General features: G+C 53.6%; 1 protein-coding gene across 3 annotated transcripts; it reads left to right on the top strand.

The window, feature by feature from the left end:
- Window positions 1–1863: 1863 nt before the first annotated feature.
- On the top strand, window positions 1864–13668 carry HSPBP1 (HSPA (Hsp70) binding protein 1). 3 transcript variants are annotated; one of them, XM_045789303.2, is made up of 8 exons: window positions 1864–1933; window positions 2423–2717; window positions 4542–4746; window positions 6430–6654; window positions 9109–9264; window positions 9380–9476; window positions 10010–10121; window positions 13365–13668. In XM_045789303.2, the coding sequence occupies exons 2-8, from the start codon at window positions 2514–2516 to the stop codon at window positions 13437–13439; spliced, it is 1074 nt and encodes a 357-aa protein (XP_045645259.1). In that variant the 5' UTR covers window positions 1864–1933; window positions 2423–2513; the 3' UTR covers window positions 13440–13668. The 3 variants fall into 3 exon arrangements, with proteins under 3 accessions (XP_045645259.1, XP_045645257.1, XP_045645256.1); XM_045789301.2 differs by having other exon boundaries at window positions 1932–2072; window positions 2420–2717; XM_045789300.2 differs by lacking the exon at window positions 1864–1933 and adding an exon at window positions 1941–2072.
- Window positions 13669–16722: the final 3054 nt, after the last annotated feature.

Genomic DNA, 16722 nt, shown 5'->3' with positions numbered 1-16722 from the left:
CTGAAGGAAAATGAGGGTCAGAGCTCTGTGGACAAAGTACCTTCCATGCAGGGGATGGCAAGTGCAAAGGCCCTGTGGTGAGAGTGTTCCTGGTGTGTTGTGGACCACTGAAGGGCCTGTGTGGCCGGAGGGGAACAAGTGAGGGGAAGAGAGAGAAAATGAAGTGAAGAGGCAGATCATATAGAGCTTTAGAAGCAGGGTAACCATATGCCTGGTATTCTGTAATTATTAATGGGGTCTCCATTCCGAAGTCTCTCGCTGTACATGGAAAATTGTATGGTCACCCTACTTATAAGGTCATTGACGGACTATGGCTTTTATAGGATACCTGGGGAGTTTTAATGTGGGCCACCATTATGTTATACATATATTAGCATATATAATGTTACATACAATTACATGTGAGATATATACATATGTGACATGGTATTATGCATTGTAACATGTGGTAAATAACCTAAACTGACTCGTACATAGGTGTATACAAGTATGGTAGGCTGAATAACAGTCCCTAGAGATGCCCACATCCTAATCCCCTGAATCGGGGCATATATCACCTTATATGGCAAAAGGGACTTTGCAGATATGATTGAAGATCTTGAGATGGGAAGAGGATCCTGGTTATCTGGGTGGGCCCTAAATGTAATCACAAAGGCCCTTCTGAGGGGGAGGCAGGAAAGTCAGAGGAGGACATGGGATGATGACGGAAGCAGAAGCCAAAGTGATGCAGCCACAAGCCCAGGAGCGTGGGTGGCCTCTAGCAGCCAGAAGAGGCAGGAAGCAGATCCTCTCCCAGAGCTTCCAGAAGGAACAAAGCCCTGCTCACACCTTGACTCTAACCCAGTAAGAGCCGTTTTGGACTTCTGACCACCGGAACTGTAAGATAATAACTCTGTGTTGTTTTAAGCCACCCAATTTTTCATAATTCGAAGGCAGCAATAGAAAACTAATATAACAGGGTACAGGAGGTGGGGGTGGGAGCCCAGACCCCTGTCCGAGAGCTATTCTGGTCAGTGCTACAAACACCGCCCACCGGGCATGCTGCTTTTATGTTATCTTCCTTTTTCTGCCCCAAATGTAACCTGGCACACCCCAGGCCTAGCAGTGGGTCTCCCCTGAGAGTGAGTACAACCTTCTCCTGGCGGGGCAGAGCCTCTAATGAAGACTAGAACCAGGGTTTCTTTAAGCCCAGCTCAAGGCAAACACCTGCACAGACCAGGCACATTCCCAGACCTGAACCCCAAATGCCGTGCACAGAGTCGGTAAGCCTCCCAAAGCCCTCGCCTGGGCATTTTGCTTCAGCTTTGGCCTTCCAGAATCCCCTCCCGTGCACCTGGCAGGACTCCGGGAGGACTCCAAGGGGAGACCCTGGGTCATAACAGGTGTTTGCTGAGGAGCTACAGCAGGAATCAGGTAGCCCCCTTTGACGACTGGGGAAACTGAGGCCAGGGGAGGGGAGAGGTAGGTCAAGGGTGCTTACATCAGATATGAGGAGTGAGCACCCAGGGCTCCAGTAAAAGATGGGGTAGGGGTCCGGGTGGAGGGGAAAAGGCCCGAGGATGAGGGACCTGGAAGACCTGCAAGGAGAGGGTGGGGCCAAACGGGGAGCGGCCCGCTCACCAACACGGGGCGGGGCTTAGGGGGCGGGGTTAAGCTGGGGGAGGCCGAAAGGCCTAGAACAGGGGCGGAGCCTGAGGTAGCAGGAAGGGGGCGGGGACATGGGTGGGGGCGGGACCCAGAGGGCGGGGCTAGATCGCGGGGGCGGGGTGTGCGCCAAGGCGGGGGTGGAGCTTGCGGGAGGTCGAGGGGGTGGAGCTCATTAAGGGGCAGGATCCGGATCGGGGGAGGAGCTTAGCATGGTCAGGGGGCGGGGCCGAGCGCTGTATCCGGTCAGGTTAGGGCTTCAGAGCCTGGCACGCGGCCTCGGCCTCAGGTACGGCCCCAGGTTGGGAGTTACTCCGGGAACTTCCGGGCTAGACCGGCGCATTTCCGGTCAAGATGGCGGCGCCCATCAGAGTCAGGTGCGGGCGACTCTGCCTTTAGTAGCGGCGGCGACTCGAGGCCCGGGGAAGGTGAGGCCCGGGGAAGTGAGGTCCGCCCCGCTTTGGCTCCCTTCTTTGGAGAGGAAGGAGGAGATTTGTTGCTAAGACGTCTAAAGGGAGGACTTGTTGCTATGGAGGCAGGGCAGTGGGGTTGCTAAGAGACGGAACGCATTTAGTGGTGATGGGGGAGGGGTTGCTGGGTTGCTAGGTGGAATGGGTGGGGCCTGTTGCGAGGGGAGGAAGGAGGGGCTTGAGACTTTGGGGAAGGGTCCGGTCGGTATGGAGGAAGGAGAGGGGGCTGTGGTTAAGGTGGGTGCGGGCAGAGTGGTTTGGGGTCATGGGGGCCTCGGAGCTCCCCTAACACCTCACCTTCTCAGCAGACCCCCAGGAGTCGACCCGTCAGGACGCCAGAGCTACCTCAGCGGTGACCACCCCCTACCCCAGACACATTCTTCCCTTCACAAACAGCCCATGGCGGACCAAGGCTCGGGGGGCAGCCGCCTCCCTCTGGCGCTGCCCCCAGCCTCCCAGGGTTGCTCATCAGGGGGCGGCGGCTCCTCGGCGGGGAACTCGGGCCATCCTCCGCCCCCGCGAAACCTCCAAGGCCTGCTGCAGATGGCTATCACGGCGGGCTCGGAGGAACCAGACCCCCCTCCAGAGCCCATGAGTGAGGAGGTAAAGGTGGGGTCCCAACGAAGTGGGGGGAGGGGTGCCCTGGGCAGGGGCGGAGTCCAGGGGTGAAGGCAGAGTGGTACGCTGTATTTGTGCTGGGTGGGTTATTGTAGACTGAAGATCAGAGCTGTGATGCAGAGTAGCTTCGCGGTAAAAAGAAGGAGGGAGCGTTCTCAAAGCCAGGCGGACCTGGTTTCAGCAACATCCAGCTGTGTGACCTTGGGCATATCGCTTCATCTTTCTGAGGAGCTAGGTCTTTTTTTGTTTGTTTGTTTAAAGATTCTATTTACTTATTTGAGATAGAGCATGTGCAAGCATTGGGGAAGGGCAGAGGGAGAGGGAGAAGCAGACACCCTGCTGAGCAGGGAGCCCAGCGTGGGGCTCCATCCAAGGACCCTGGGATCATGACCTGGGCCAAAGGCAGATGCTTCACCAGCTGAGCCACCCAGGTGCTCCAGAGCAAGGTCTTTATTTGCAAGCTGATGGTGATAATAAGAGTAGTAGTGGTACTTCATAGGGTATTTCTGAGGATCCACACAGCGCCAGGTACGGAGGCAGGGCTCCTGCAGGCAGCAGGCTGTTCTCATGAAGACTTAGGTGTGAACTCAGGCTTTGTGGATGGCCTAATGTGTGACCTTGGCATGTCACAACCTTTCTGGGCCTCAGTTTTCTTGTCTGTGAAGTGGGGATGACAGTAACATTCAGAAGCTTGTCTTGGAGATGAGTAGCGATATCTGTTATATGTGTTTAGTTTGTGACGGTGTTTCCATTGTATTAAACATTGTGCTAACCCAGGACATCCATGATGTCGCTGAACCTTTAGGACAATGAGGTAGTAACAGGCACAGAAAGATTAACATCTCGCCCAAATTTATCCAGGACTGTGACTACAGAGCCAGTATATGAGCACTACTAGGCCCGGCGGAAAAATAAAATTCAATGGCCAGCTCTCAGCTGTCATCTTACTTGACCTAATAGGCAACATTTGATTACTGGCCACCTCCTTGATCTGTTTCTTCGTTTGGTTTCTAGAACAACACAGTATCCTGGTTTTCATCCTCACTCACTGGCTCTTCTTCATTCCCCAGCCTCTGAATGACGGCACACCCTAGGGCTCTTCTCTTCTCTACTTCTGCTCACTTCCTTTGTGGTCTCATACCGTGTTGAGACTTTACCCTGACGACTGTCAAGTTTACGTCTCTAGACCAGTGGTTCTGATTTGATCCCCCTCGGGACATTTGGCAACGCATGGAGACATGCGTCCCACTTGGGGTCGGGGGGTGGGCTACTGGCATCTAGCGGGTAGAGACCAGGGATGCTGCCCAACGTCCTACCGTGTGCAGGATATTGGCATTTCCCCCCTTCTACCCCACCCCCACCCCGGCCAAACTCTCCAGCTCAGAGTGTGCGTAGGGCCAGGGTTGACAAAGCCAAGTCTAGGCTGGACCTCCTCCCTGAGCTTCAGGCAGCCAACTCAATAGTTTACCTTGAGTGCATAATAGATCCCTCGAACTTAACGTGGTGGAAAATGAGCTCTAATCTCTACTCCTGCTCCATACCTGCTTCTCGTACCATTTCCCCATTGGCTGCTGGTTGCTCTGGACAGACCTGAGAGTCCCTTTTCTCACACCCCATAGGTAGTCTCTCTGTAAATATTGTACCTAGAAAATTGTCAGTGGGGAAGATAGTCAGTAGGTATCTGTTGATTGAAGGAACAGTGGGCTCTCAGATGTTGGCTGTTAGGAGTAACAAGTGTTATTCATGAATTCATTATTGATGGAGGTTTGCTTCTTTCCCCCACCCTTCTTGCCTTGTCTTATACTCCAGAGGCGTCAGTGGCTGCAGGAGGCTATGTCAGCTGCCTTCCGGGGCCAGCGGGAGGAAGTCGAGCAGATGAAGAACTGCCTTCGAGTGCTGTCCCAGCCTATACCCTCCTTGGCTGCTGAGGCTGAACTGGCCGCCGACCAGCAGGAGCGCGAGGGGGCCCTGGAGCTGCTGGCCGACCTGTGTGAAAACATGGACAATGCTGCAGGTACACCCAGGCCCACCCGCGGCTGCCCCTTGGTCTCCCTCTGTCTCTTCCCTCCTCCTCAGCCCCGTGTCCTGCTGTGGCTCAGCTCTTGTCCTTTCTCTCGGGGACCACACCTTCGGCCTCTTCCCCACTCTTCCAGCCTTCAGCTTCCCCCTCTCTAGTCTGGCTCCAACTCAGGCCCCAGATGAGACTGCCCTGTCTTCCTGCTGGGTCCCCTTGCCATCAGGAGGGGACCTCCTCTCACCCCACCAGCCTGACAGCCGGTCATTCTCCCTGACATTCTCCAAAACTGGTCATTTCTCCCTAGTATCTTGGGAATGCACTGTCGCTCCCTAAAATATGAGCGAGGAGGTGGTTCTGGGTGGCACGGTCAGAGAAGGCCTCCCCAAGGGGTGCCATTTGATCAGAGACCTGAAGTGAGTGAGTGGGTTATCAGATCAGCTCTCATAGGAAGAGGGAATGGCCAGTGCAAAGGCCCTGAGGTGGGAACCTGCCTGGTATGTGCAGGAACAGCAGTAAGACCAACGTGGCAGAGTGCAGTGAGTGAGGGGCAAGAGGTAGGAGGTGACGCTGGGTGTGCAGGGCCTTGCAGGCTAAAGTAGGTGCTGTGGGTTTTGTTCTAAATGCCGAGGAGCTGATAAAAGGACGGCATTCCCCCTTCCTGTGGAGGGGCGTGACGTAGCCGTTGACGGTGTGAATGTGTCTTCTCTGGATGTTTCATGTAAGTGGAGTCATAGAACATGTGAGCTCTTGTGACTGGCTTCCCTGAGTGTGATGTGTTCGAGGTTCTCCCATGTTGTAGCCTGTGTTGGAGCTTTATTCCTTCATATGGCTAATACTCCACATGTTGTCAGTCCATTCTCCGCTGATGGGCATTTGGGCCCTTTCCCCCTTTGGTTATTAAGAATAATGCTGCTGTGAGCTTTGGTATGAGTATGTGTTGGAGTCCTTGCTTTCTGGGGTTTGGGATATTTACGTAGCAGTGGACCTGTGATAATTCTGCGTCTCACTTATTGAGGAACTGCCAAGCTCACTGGTACCACTTTTTTTTACGAAAGCAGGTGGTGGGCTGTAGTGTGCCGAGCCCTGGTCTAGGGATGTTCTGATTGTCACAAAGATTAGGGGTCAGTACTGGCATCTAGTGGGCTGGAGTCCGGGACCCTAATCCCCCAAATGCTGGCATTTTTGAGACATGCTGGCCTTGGAGGGACCCCTGGTTGGGCGCTTGACGGAGCCCACACTTGAGGCAGGCTCCCCTGGGAGCCAGCCTGCCCCTCCAGCCTCAGCTGCTGTATTCGTGTGTGAGGGCTGAAGCCGAAATGTACTTTCTCATGGTTCTGGAGGCTGAAAGTCTGAGATCCTGGTGTGGGTGGGGCTGGTTTCTCCTGGGCTCTCTCTCCTTGGTTTGCAGACAGCCGCCCTCTCCCTGTGTCCTCACATGATTTTCCCTGTGTGCCTGTCTGTGTCCTTATGTCCTCTTAGAAGGACGACAGTCTTACCACCAGGAGTAGTACCTTCCTCGATGACCTCACTTTACCTGGAGGAGCTCTTAAAAGGCTCTATCTCCAGATATAGTCACATCCTGAGGCACTTGAGTTGGGGCTTCAACGTGTGAATTTTGGAGGGGGGTGCAGAGCTCAGTCCATACCACCTGGACTCTCATCTCCCCTCTGTCTGGCACAGACTTCTGCCAGCTGTCAGGCATGCACCTGCTGGTGGGCCGGTACCTGGAGGCAGGGCCCGCGGGGCTGCGGTGGCGGGCGGCAGAGCTCATCGGCACGTGCAGCCAGAACGTGGCGGCCATCCAGGAGCAGGTGCTGGGCCTGGGCGCCCTGCGCAAGTTGCTGCGGCTGCTGGACCGGGACGCCTGCGACTTGGTACGCGTGAAGGCCCTCTTCGCCATCTCCTGTGAGTGTCTGGGGCAGCCGGAGAGGGGCAGCCGGAGAGGGGCTGTATTTGTTCATTTATTCCCATTGCCCCTGAAGACTCTGTGCGGGGTCCCGGGGACGGGGTAGTGAGCTGGCCAACCCCTCGCTAGTCAGCCAGATCCGGATGACACAGGAGTCCCGCTCAACTTAAGTGCTTCACGCACATCAGGGTCCTCGGCCTCCGCACTGTCGAGTTCCTCGTGGTGAGGAGGGGGCCCGCCTGTGCGTGGTGAGGTGTTGAGCAGCACCCCGGCCTCCCCCCATTAGAGATACCAGTGGCTCTCACTCATGCTGCCTCCCGGGGAACAGGTGCCAGGACGGGGATGATGCCAACGCCTGTGGGGCACTCTCTCTGTGCCAGGCCCCACGCTAAGCCCTGTGCGAGTGTTAACTTGTTTAGTCCACACACACAGCCTCTGAGGCAGGGAGACCGGATCCACATGGAGGAAGGACCAGGTCAGGTCGCCTAGGGGAGAGCCCGGGGCACCCTGCAAGGTCATGCAGATGGGGGGTTTGAGCCCAGGCAATGTTCTTAACCATGTGCTGGGCCCCCGTCTGTGTGTGTGCCGTGCCGGGGGCCCCCACTGGAGTCCTTCTTAAATAAGCTTTATGGAGATACAATTCACAGGCCATGCAGTTCAGCCTTTTAAACTGTACGATTTAACGCATTCGCTCGGTTGTGCCGTGGCGATGATCACTGTCTACCTCCAGAACATCTCCATCACTCCCAAAAGAAGCCGCATTCCGGTTAGCAGTCCCTCCTCACCCCCTCCCTGCGGCCCCCGGCAGCCACCAGTCTGCTTCTCCTCTCCATGGCTTTGCCTGCTCTGGACGTGTCCACCACGTGGCCTTGTGTGTCTGGCTTCTTTCACTGAGCGTCATGTTTTCCACGTTCATCTGCATTTATAGCCTGTACCGACGCCTCATGCCTTTTTATGGCTGAATAATAAGTCATTTACGAAGGGGCCACGTTTGGTTTATCCGTTCATCAGTTGCTCAGTGGGACATCAGGCGGTGTCTACCTCTGGCTGTGTGAATAGTGCTGCCGTGAACCACGTGGGCAAGGTTCTGCGTGGACGTGTGTTCTCCTTTCTCCTGGGTTTGCACACCGGGGATTGGAATTGCTGGGCCCTACGGCAGCCCCATGATTCTCTGTTTGAAGCTGGAGGAGAACCTGTTTCTTCCACTCCCAACATTTGTGACACCGAATGTCGGGGGTTTACAGACGACCTGTTTTCCAGCTCTCTGGACACCAGCCGGGTGTTCTACAGTCCCGTTCTCTTCCATTCTGACACTGACTCCGGAGGGTTGGCAGACCTCCACAGGTTAAGGGCTCAGTTCTCCGAGATGGCCCCTGCTTCAGACAGCCATCGAAAGTTTGGGCCTTCTGGGGGCGCCTGGCTGGCTGAGTCTGTAGACCATGCAACTCTTGATCTTGGTCGTGAGTTCAAGCCCCTCGTTGGGCGTAGGGTTTAACTTAAAAAAAAAAAAAATTGGGGCTTCCTGTATTTCTTAGTTACTGGCTCTATATTGGGCAGTCCCATGACCCCCTCCTCAGGTTTGATAATTTGCTAGAATAGCTCGCAGAACGCAGGGAAGTACAGGTGTTCAGTGGCTAGATGAAGAGCCAGATGAAGAAGTGCCTAGGACGAGGTCTCGAAGGGTCCCGAGCACAGGAGCTTCTGTCCCTGAGGAGTCGGGACGCGCCTCCTCCTGACATGCGCATGTGTCACTAACCCAGAAGCTCTCTGAACCCCACCGTGTCGGGAGTTTTATGGAGGCTTTCTCATGGAGGCGTGATGGATCGTTAACTCCACTCCCGTCCCTCTCTTCTCTCTGGAGGTTGGGAGGTGGGGCTGGAAGTTCCAAGTTTCTAATCATGGCTTTGGTATTTCCGGTAAGTAAACCCCATCCAGGAGCCCACCCAGAGTCCCCTCACCGGAACAAAAGATGCTCCCATCACCCAGGAAATTCCACGGGTTTTAAGAATTTTGTGTCGGGAATGGGGGTAGAGACTGAATATATATTTCCTGTGTTATGGTGGCCCTGGGAAAAGAACAGGGAGGCTGGAAGGGAATTCTGGCAAGAGTGAGAGAAAGAGTCCTGGAGCGGGTGGCATCTGGAAAGTCATGTCCAAAACAGGGGAGACAGATGGACAGATAGACCTTGGGTGGCTCGGCCACAAAGGGTAGACAGTGAGACTCAGTTCCCCAGAGGGACCAAGAGCCAAGGCGGGATGTGGGAGGGATGGGGCAGAGTTTTCTTCTAACAGCTTACATTAATTACATCTCAGTACAAAAATGCTTAAAAGATAAAGCTTATGAAGTTCAGGCCCCTAGAAGTTGATAGTGATGGTGGTGAGGGGTGGTGATGATTCTGGTGAGGGTGGTGAGGGTGACCTCGAGGCCCCGGCCTCTCTCTCGCCTCCCCCCAGGCCTGGTCCGGGAGCAGGAGGCTGGGCTGCTGCAGTTCCTTCGCCTGGATGGCTTCTCCGTCTTGATGCGGGCCATGCAGCAGCAGGTGCAAAAGCTCAAGGTCAAGTCGGCGTTCCTGCTGCAGAACCTGCTGGTGGGCCACCCCGAACACAAAGGTGGGGCGGCCAGGGCAGGGGACCCAGGGATGATCCCCAAGGGTGGGTGGGGGGAGGGGAATGCCTGGGAGAGGGGCGTGGACTGCCCCTCTGACCCCCAAGACCCTTCCCCCAGGGACCCTGTGCTCCATGGGGATGGTCCAGCAGCTGGTGGCCCTGATCCGGACAGAACACAGCCCCTTCCATGAGCATGTGCTTGGAGCCCTGTGCAGGTATGCTGGGGCCTCCGAGAGGACGAGGCCCCGGGGCAGGCGCCCCCACCTCTCAGGCTGACACCACTGGGCTCCAGCCCACCGGCCTCCTTCCCTCCAGGATGCAGGACTTTGGGCCTTTCCCGTGGAGGGGGCAGGAATCCTTATGCTGGCCCTCCCTGAGCATTTGTTTCCTCACATGTTGGGGGCTGACCCAGCAGCCTGGGAGGAGGGGGAGAGTCTTTCTGACCCCGCTGTCCCCGCACACAGGACCAGCAGATTAGTGTCTGGAAAAGATGACGTAACAGAGTAGTCGCTCGAGCAGGTGGCCGCTCCGGCGTGCGGAGTGGGCTCCAGGCCAGGCTCTTTGCTAGGCGCCTTGTCTCATAGGCCCTGGGGTGGGGTGGGGGCCACCTGAGGTCTGTACTGCAGACGGGGAAACTGAGGCCCAGTGCAGGGAACCGTCTTTCCGAGGCTGCTGGGGGAGCAGTGGCGGGGGTGGGGGCGGCCCTGTGCAGAGGGCGGTCCCAAGGATTGCTCTCCTGTCCCCGCAGCCTGGTGACAGACTTCCCCCAGGGCGTGCGGGAGTGCCGGGAGCCCGAGCTGGGCCTGGAGGAGCTGCTCCGCCACCGCTGTCAGCTGCTGCAGCAGCACGAGGAGTACCAGGTACGGCCGGCCGCCGGGCCCTCTGCGTCGTGCGCACGTCTCCCCGTCTCTTCGCTCCGTACTTCTCCCACCAGCCTTGCCGCAGCTGCTTCCTGCCCCCACACCTGCCTTGTGCTGTGCGAGCGCCACAGGCCGGCAAGGAACGACAGGGAACGAGGAGCTTGGCGTGTTCGAAGGGGTTAACGAAGTCATTTATTTGTTATGCAAATTTCAGAAGTATGTACATCCTACCAGATATTTAATAACTATTTGATAAATAAGTCGGTGATAAAAGGCAACCAATTAAATATTTAATTAAATAAAAAACAAGTATTTAATTAAGTAGATAATGAGTAACAGATAAACAACTCAGATGTTTAATTAATAAGTAACAAGTGATAAATAGCAGCTCATTAGATATTTAAATAGCTCAGTCACAAGATGAGTGGTAACTCAGATAATCAGATCATCAGTAACGGGGGATAAAGAGCAACGGGTTGAATAGTCATATAGTTGTTTAGTTATCTAGATGACGGGGTGAGCTGACCGAAGGTGAAGTACAGCCCAGATGTTGGCGCTTCAGCAAAGCTGAGCGACGTGCCCCTTCCCGGGACATCTGTTCTATGGAGTCCATTCCTCGTGACGCTGTCACGCATTTCCAGAGAGGCGTGGGGAGTGAGGAGCAGGGATGGCCGGGAGAGGCACGCTGTCCACCCCCAGGTCTCGCCGTGACCCATGGAAATACGCGCCCGTGGGTTGTGGGGTCCTCCTGCCCCAACCTGGCCTAGGCTGGAGTTTCGGCTGGGGAGCGTGTCAGCTGTCGCTTGCTGTATTGGCACATTCGTTCCCTGAACTGCTGGCGTGCCAGACCCTGGCCAGGACCCACCTGCTGAGGGAGGCCTCATGCAGACTGACCAACACTCCTTTTTTCTTTTTCCTTCTAAAAACTTTCACAACTTTGTTGGGGTGTAATTGTCATATAATAAACTCCACTTATTGGAACTATGCCATGCGAGAAGTTTAGACATGTGGATACACCTGTGGAAACCTCATCCTTCCGTCCCTCCATTTGTCAGGGGCGGCTCACCCGCACGCCATGCCCTGAGCTGGGCGCCGGGGATTTGGGGAGGAGCAGAAGGATCCAGCCTCGGTTCTCACGGGGCCCAGGGGTGAGAGAGAAACATGGTAGACAAACACATAGAAGTACGGATTTACAAATACATACCTGGTGTGTGTGCATATGTGCATGTGTCATACGTGCCGTATTTGTATCTGTGTAATTTAACATTCTGTCACATATAGTGTGACAGCAGGAAGTTATAACTACGGTGAAGGAGACAACCTGTGAGGGGACAGAGAAGGCTGGGCCGTGATATTTTTGGTACGGTGCTGCGTTCGTTTCCGACAGCTGCTCTAACGCTACCACAGACAGGGTGGCCTAGCACAGAAATGCATCATCTCACAGTTCTGGGGACTAGGAGTCTGAAGTCAAGGTGTCAGCAGGGTCGTGCTCCCTCTGAAGGCTCTAGGGAAGAATCCTTCCCCTTCCAGCTGCTAGTAGTTGCTGGCATTCCTTGTATATCGATACGCCACTCCAGTCTCTTCACACGGCCTTCTTTTCTGTGTGCCTGTGTGTGTCTTGGAAATCTTTCCAGATACTTAAATAGAGGTCTGCTTTAAAATTTTTTTTTTAAAGATCTTATTTATTCGTTTGAGAGAGAAAGAGAGCATGAGCAGGGGATAGAGGGGGGGTGCAGAGGGGAGGGATAAGCAGACTCCCTGCTGAGCCAGACGCAGGGCTCAGTCCCAGGACCGCAGGATCATGACCTGAGCTGAGGGCAGATGCTGAACTGACTGAGCCACCCAGGCGCCCTGAGGTCTGCTTTAATTTCATCATAATTGAATAATGCAATTGGCATGGTATTCTGTAAGGTGATTCTATCATGACTTGGTCCTCTTTTGTAAGTATTTTTGTAGGTAAATTTAAGAGTTAAATTTCATGAATGCTTTCTCGTGAAAAGGTCCTGTGGTCATGTGGTTCAAAATTCAAGATGCATAGGAGGGTAAACAGTGAAAAGTCTCCCTGCTGCCCCTGCCCCTAACCACCTAGTACCTCCCCCAGTTCCCTGCGTGGCCTTCCTAAGATGGTCTGTGCACACAAATGGGCATATAAATTCTTCTCCTCTTCCTCTCTCCCTTTTGTGCAAAATCTACCTGTCCTGACCACTTTCCAGCTCCTTGCTCATTCCCTTTCATAACATGTCAGGGAGGAGTGCAGAGGGAGCGTATTGTGTGTTGGTGGTCATGGCTTTTTCCTGTTTCCTTTTGTAGCTGCAAGGTAGGTTGATTCTTTCGGGTCATGACCCCTCTTAATGGACACGCTGGTTGCTGCTATCAACTCTGCTAAAAGAATAACCCTTTACCTATGTTTCTTTATATGTATGAGCATGTCTATGGAGCAATTGCCAGAAAGGGGAAAGCTGGGGTAAGGTAGGTTAAAGGTGAAGTTACAGAGTTACGGGCCATTTTTGCTAGGTATTGCCAAGTTGCTCTTTATAGGTTGAAAACAGTTGACGGTCCGCCGATGAGCGGCCCAAGGGGACCTCAAGCCATTTGACTTTTTTTTTTTTTTTTAAGCTGATTGGTGAAAAGTAGTACTCTAGTGCAGTTTACTTTGCCCTTCTCCCGTGAGTAAAGTTGGACAGCTTTCCTTTCTTGTGAACTGCTCTTTCATATCCCTGTGTCTGTTTATCTTCTGGGTGGTGGTTTTTGCAGTTGATTCATTGAAGTTCTTGAACTATTAAATATGTTAGCCTTTTCTGACGAGTTGCAGATTTTCACCCCAAATTGTTGTTTTTCTTTCATTTTTGTTTCTGGCATCTTTTATGTTCATGTGGTGCCACCTGTGAATGCTTCTTTCTTGGTTTCTGGGACTTATTCCCATGGAAGGGGTTTTAATTTTAAGTGGGAATTGGTAGGGGTTGGTCATACCAGGTAGTTAGAAAGAGCCCAAGGGGGCTGAGGTGAGGACAGACCAGTGGGGTGAAATGGCCGCTGGGAGAACCCCATTCTAGTGCTGTAATCCAGGCACAGGTGAGAAGAGAAACAGTGAGCCATGGACCTCAGCTGAAGTCAGGGAACCCTGGGAGGCTTCTGGGGCAGGCTTCTGCTGGGAGGGAAGAGAAGCCATCTCTGTGTGCAGAGCTTGATGGAAGCAGGGCCCGCTGTGCACTCAGGGCTCCCACTCTTGTCCCCCCAAACCAGGAGGAGCTGGAGTTCTGTGAAAAGCTGCTACAGACCTGTTTCTCCAGCCCGACGGATGACAGCATGGATCGGTGAAACCTGGTGGCTTACCACCCCCTCTCCGTGGGAACCCAGGTGTCCTGCCTCCCAAGGGAGAGCAGGGCCTTGTTGGTGCGTGGCCAGGGCATGCCAGCCCATCTCTGCTCAGCCCCTGGAAGGGGCGCTGAGGAAGGCGCTGGCTCCTTGGACCCCACCCCTCACGCTCTCACTGCGTTCCCCCTTCTGTGTCCACACTGTTCTTCTAATAAAGGTGTTTCTCCTCTTCCAGCGCCTTCATTATGGCCTTTGTCATCTCCCCTGAAGGGTGCTGGGTGGGAGGGGCACGATCTTAGGGGACCTAGGGAGCCATGGAGGAGCCGGCAGCGGGTGGAGCCTGGACATAAATGTGAAGCTTTCTAAAATCCAAAGCTGTTGTGTCTTTTCTTCTCAGCCTCTCTTGACAGGGAGGGTAGAGGACACCCATCCCCCTTTTTGGCTCACCCATTGTCTCCAGCTGCTCCATTTGAAGAACCCCCAACCCCGGTGCCCAGGCTGTCTGCCATAAGGCGGAAGCCATGTTATTTCCCAGCATCCCATGCAGGGGAGTGTCATGTGACTTCAGTTAAGCCAACCGGAAGGCACCGCGGGGTCTCTGGCACGCTGGTGTTGGGAGAAGGCCGGAGCAGGTGCACTGAGGGCTCTGTGTCCCCGGGCCTTGGGCGTGGGCCTTGTTCCAACTACAAAGCACCAAGCCCTCTGGAGCCTTCTGAGTTTGGGGCGGTGAGACAGGCCTCATCTCCTTTCATAACTTCCTTGTCAGTTTAGCTAAAGGAGGTTTCATTTGCAACCAAGGCTCCTGGCCAGTGCCGTTTTTCAGATGAGGAATCCGAGCCCAGGGTGGTTGAACCGTGGGCAAAAGGTTCACAAAGCCAGGTTTCAGACAAAGCTGTGCTGCTTCCGCATTCTGGTTCCTAGCCGCATTTGATGTAGACAAATTCCTCTGGTGTGGAATTTACTTGTACTCCTGGGATTTGGGAGGGACCAGTTATTTTCACCCTTCTTCCCAAATTCAGGATAAATCGAAACGTAGCTACAGGATTCCAGAATCGAAGATCAAGTATCACCTTTATTACTATTAGCGCCGATCAGAGGAAATGGTTTTAGTCTTGCTGCTACCTCACCCCAGCATTAGACATGCTTGCCTATCTGGTCACAGGCAGCACTGGACAAGCACAGGCCTTCCCTTGGGTGCAGCAGGCCAGACACTGGGCAGGCTGGTCTGAGAGAGGGAGAGCTGGAGTCAGCCACGGTGCCCATCCAATCTGGCAAATTGTTCTCCAGCCCCTGGGAGAGGTGGAGAGGCCGGGAGAAAGACACTAAACGGTTGAAGTTCCTCCATGTGGAAATGTGAACAGTGGGGAATGGGTGGTTGCACCAGACACTTTAAGAAGCCCCTTCCAATTTTTTTAAGATTTATGTATTTATTTGAGAGAGTGTGTGTGCATGCAAGCAGGGGAGGGGCAGAAGGAGAGGTGGGGAGAGAATCTCAAGCAGACTTCTCCTGCTGAGCACAGAGCTCCAAGTGGAGCTCAATCCCATGACCCTGAGATCATGACCTGAGCTGAAACCAAGAGTCCCATGCTTAACTGACTGAGCCACCCAGGCGCCCTGCCCCTTCCAATTTTTTTTTTAAATATTTTATTTATTTATTTGACAGAGATAGAGACAGCCAGCGAGAGAGGGAACACAAGCAGGGGGAGTGGGAGAGGAAGAAGCAGGCTCACAGCAGAAGAGCCCGATGTGGGGCCCGATCCCATAACGCCGGGATCACGCCCTGAGCCGAAGACAGATGCCCAACTGCTGTGCCACCCAGGCGCCCCCCGCCCCTTCCAATTCTAATACACATAACAGTATCATCAACCTGTGATTTTTGATAGGGTGGAGACTCCAGCTTCCAGGTTTTTCCAGACCGTGTGAACTTCTCAGTTTCATTTGATGGTTGAATATGGCTACTCCCTGTCCCTCGGTTCCCGAGCTTATGTGTTAAAATAATATGGCAACTGTGTAATCACATTGGGAAAAAAGCAAGCAAAATGCTGGGTAAAAGACAAAAGAACGTGGCAGAGGAAAGGATGACTCAAGGAACAGAAGGAAATGCCTCACAGTTATTTCAAGCTGAATAACAATAGGACCCTGGGTCCATTTTAAAACAAAACTTCCAAGATGAAAAGGTAAGATTGGCAAAACCAAGGGAAAAGAGAACTGTGGTGGATTCTTCAGGAAATATTTGCTCCCTCCTGTTCCACCTCCATGAGACCAGTACACTTTCCCACCCCGTGGGGTGTGGAGTGGAAATGCTGCCGCATCACTTTGGGCTTGAATGTGGGACTTGCTTTACTAACGGATGGTAGCTGAAGTGCGGCAACCAGGGACTTGAAATGTGCTAACAGATGGGCTTGATCTCAGATGCTTCTGCCTTTCCTTATGAGATGGTGGTCTAGGTAGCTTATGGTGCCAGAATATGAGAGACATGGGAAGCAGAAACCAGCCTTGCCACCCTTCACAATGGCAGCTCCAAGCTGTGAACCTGACACATGCTGCCGAGGTGATGACTGTCACACATCAGTAGGTAACTGATGCAAGGACCAAAAAACGTCCCATGCAACAAATATACTGGAAATAGCAAGGCCCGGGAGAGACATGTGATAATAAGAGGATACAGGTGGAAATGACGGATTATTAAAGCAAGTAGAGAGAAGCCAAAATATGGGAAGGACAAATGCATAACTGGCATCCTTGAAATGGAGAACAAACAACTAGAACAGGAAAATTTACTCAACCATACGATTCAATAAAATGTCTCTAAAATTTAAAAAAGTAAATCTGCAGGTTAAAAAATGAAAGTTTGAGTCAGTACACGCACTCACTCGTCTGATCCTTACAGTGGGCCTGTAACATGGGCAAGGGGACATGAAAGCTAGGGAAACTGAAACAACAGTTAAGATAAGGCCTGGGCAAAGGCGTGCAGGTGGGACCCTAGTAAGCCTGCAGCCCAGAAGGCGTCAAGAACCGCGCGGGACCGGAGCGTGGAGCCTTGGCTGGAGAGAGAACCCGGTGTGGATTTCCCAGGACCTGGACCCTGGAGCCAAAGCAGGACTCTAATTGGAGGAGACGGCGTAGCGAATGGATTTCCAAAAGGAGCGAGAGGGAAGAGAAATCCTGGAGCAGGATTTCCTCTGGATTTTGGAACGGAGTCGTAGAGAAGCGCTCGCGGCGCGCAGTGGCGTCTGCGCATTGGGTTGTCTGGGTTTATTCGGGGAGAGACCGTTGGCCCAAACCA

This window comes from Ursus americanus, chromosome 21 (assembly GCF_024610735.1).
Source record: "Ursus americanus isolate L20-20 chromosome 21, mUrsAme1.1.p, whole genome shotgun sequence".
In the NCBI taxonomy this organism is placed as follows: Eukaryota; Metazoa; Chordata; class Mammalia; order Carnivora; family Ursidae; genus Ursus; species Ursus americanus.
This window is presented reverse-complemented; position numbering and strand designations above follow the sequence as displayed.

Coding starts and splice junctions, on each gene's coding strand:
- HSPBP1 (XM_045789303.2), top strand. CDS start 2,514: ATGGCGGACCAAGGCTCGGGGGGCAGCCGCCTCCCTCTGGCGCTGCCC. Junction 9,265..9,379: donor GGGCCACCCCGAACACAAAG/GTGGGGCGGCCA, acceptor CCCTTCCCCCAG/GGACCCTGTGCTCCATGGGG. Junction 9,477..10,009: donor GTGCTTGGAGCCCTGTGCAG/GTATGCTGGGGC, acceptor CTGTCCCCGCAG/CCTGGTGACAGACTTCCCCC.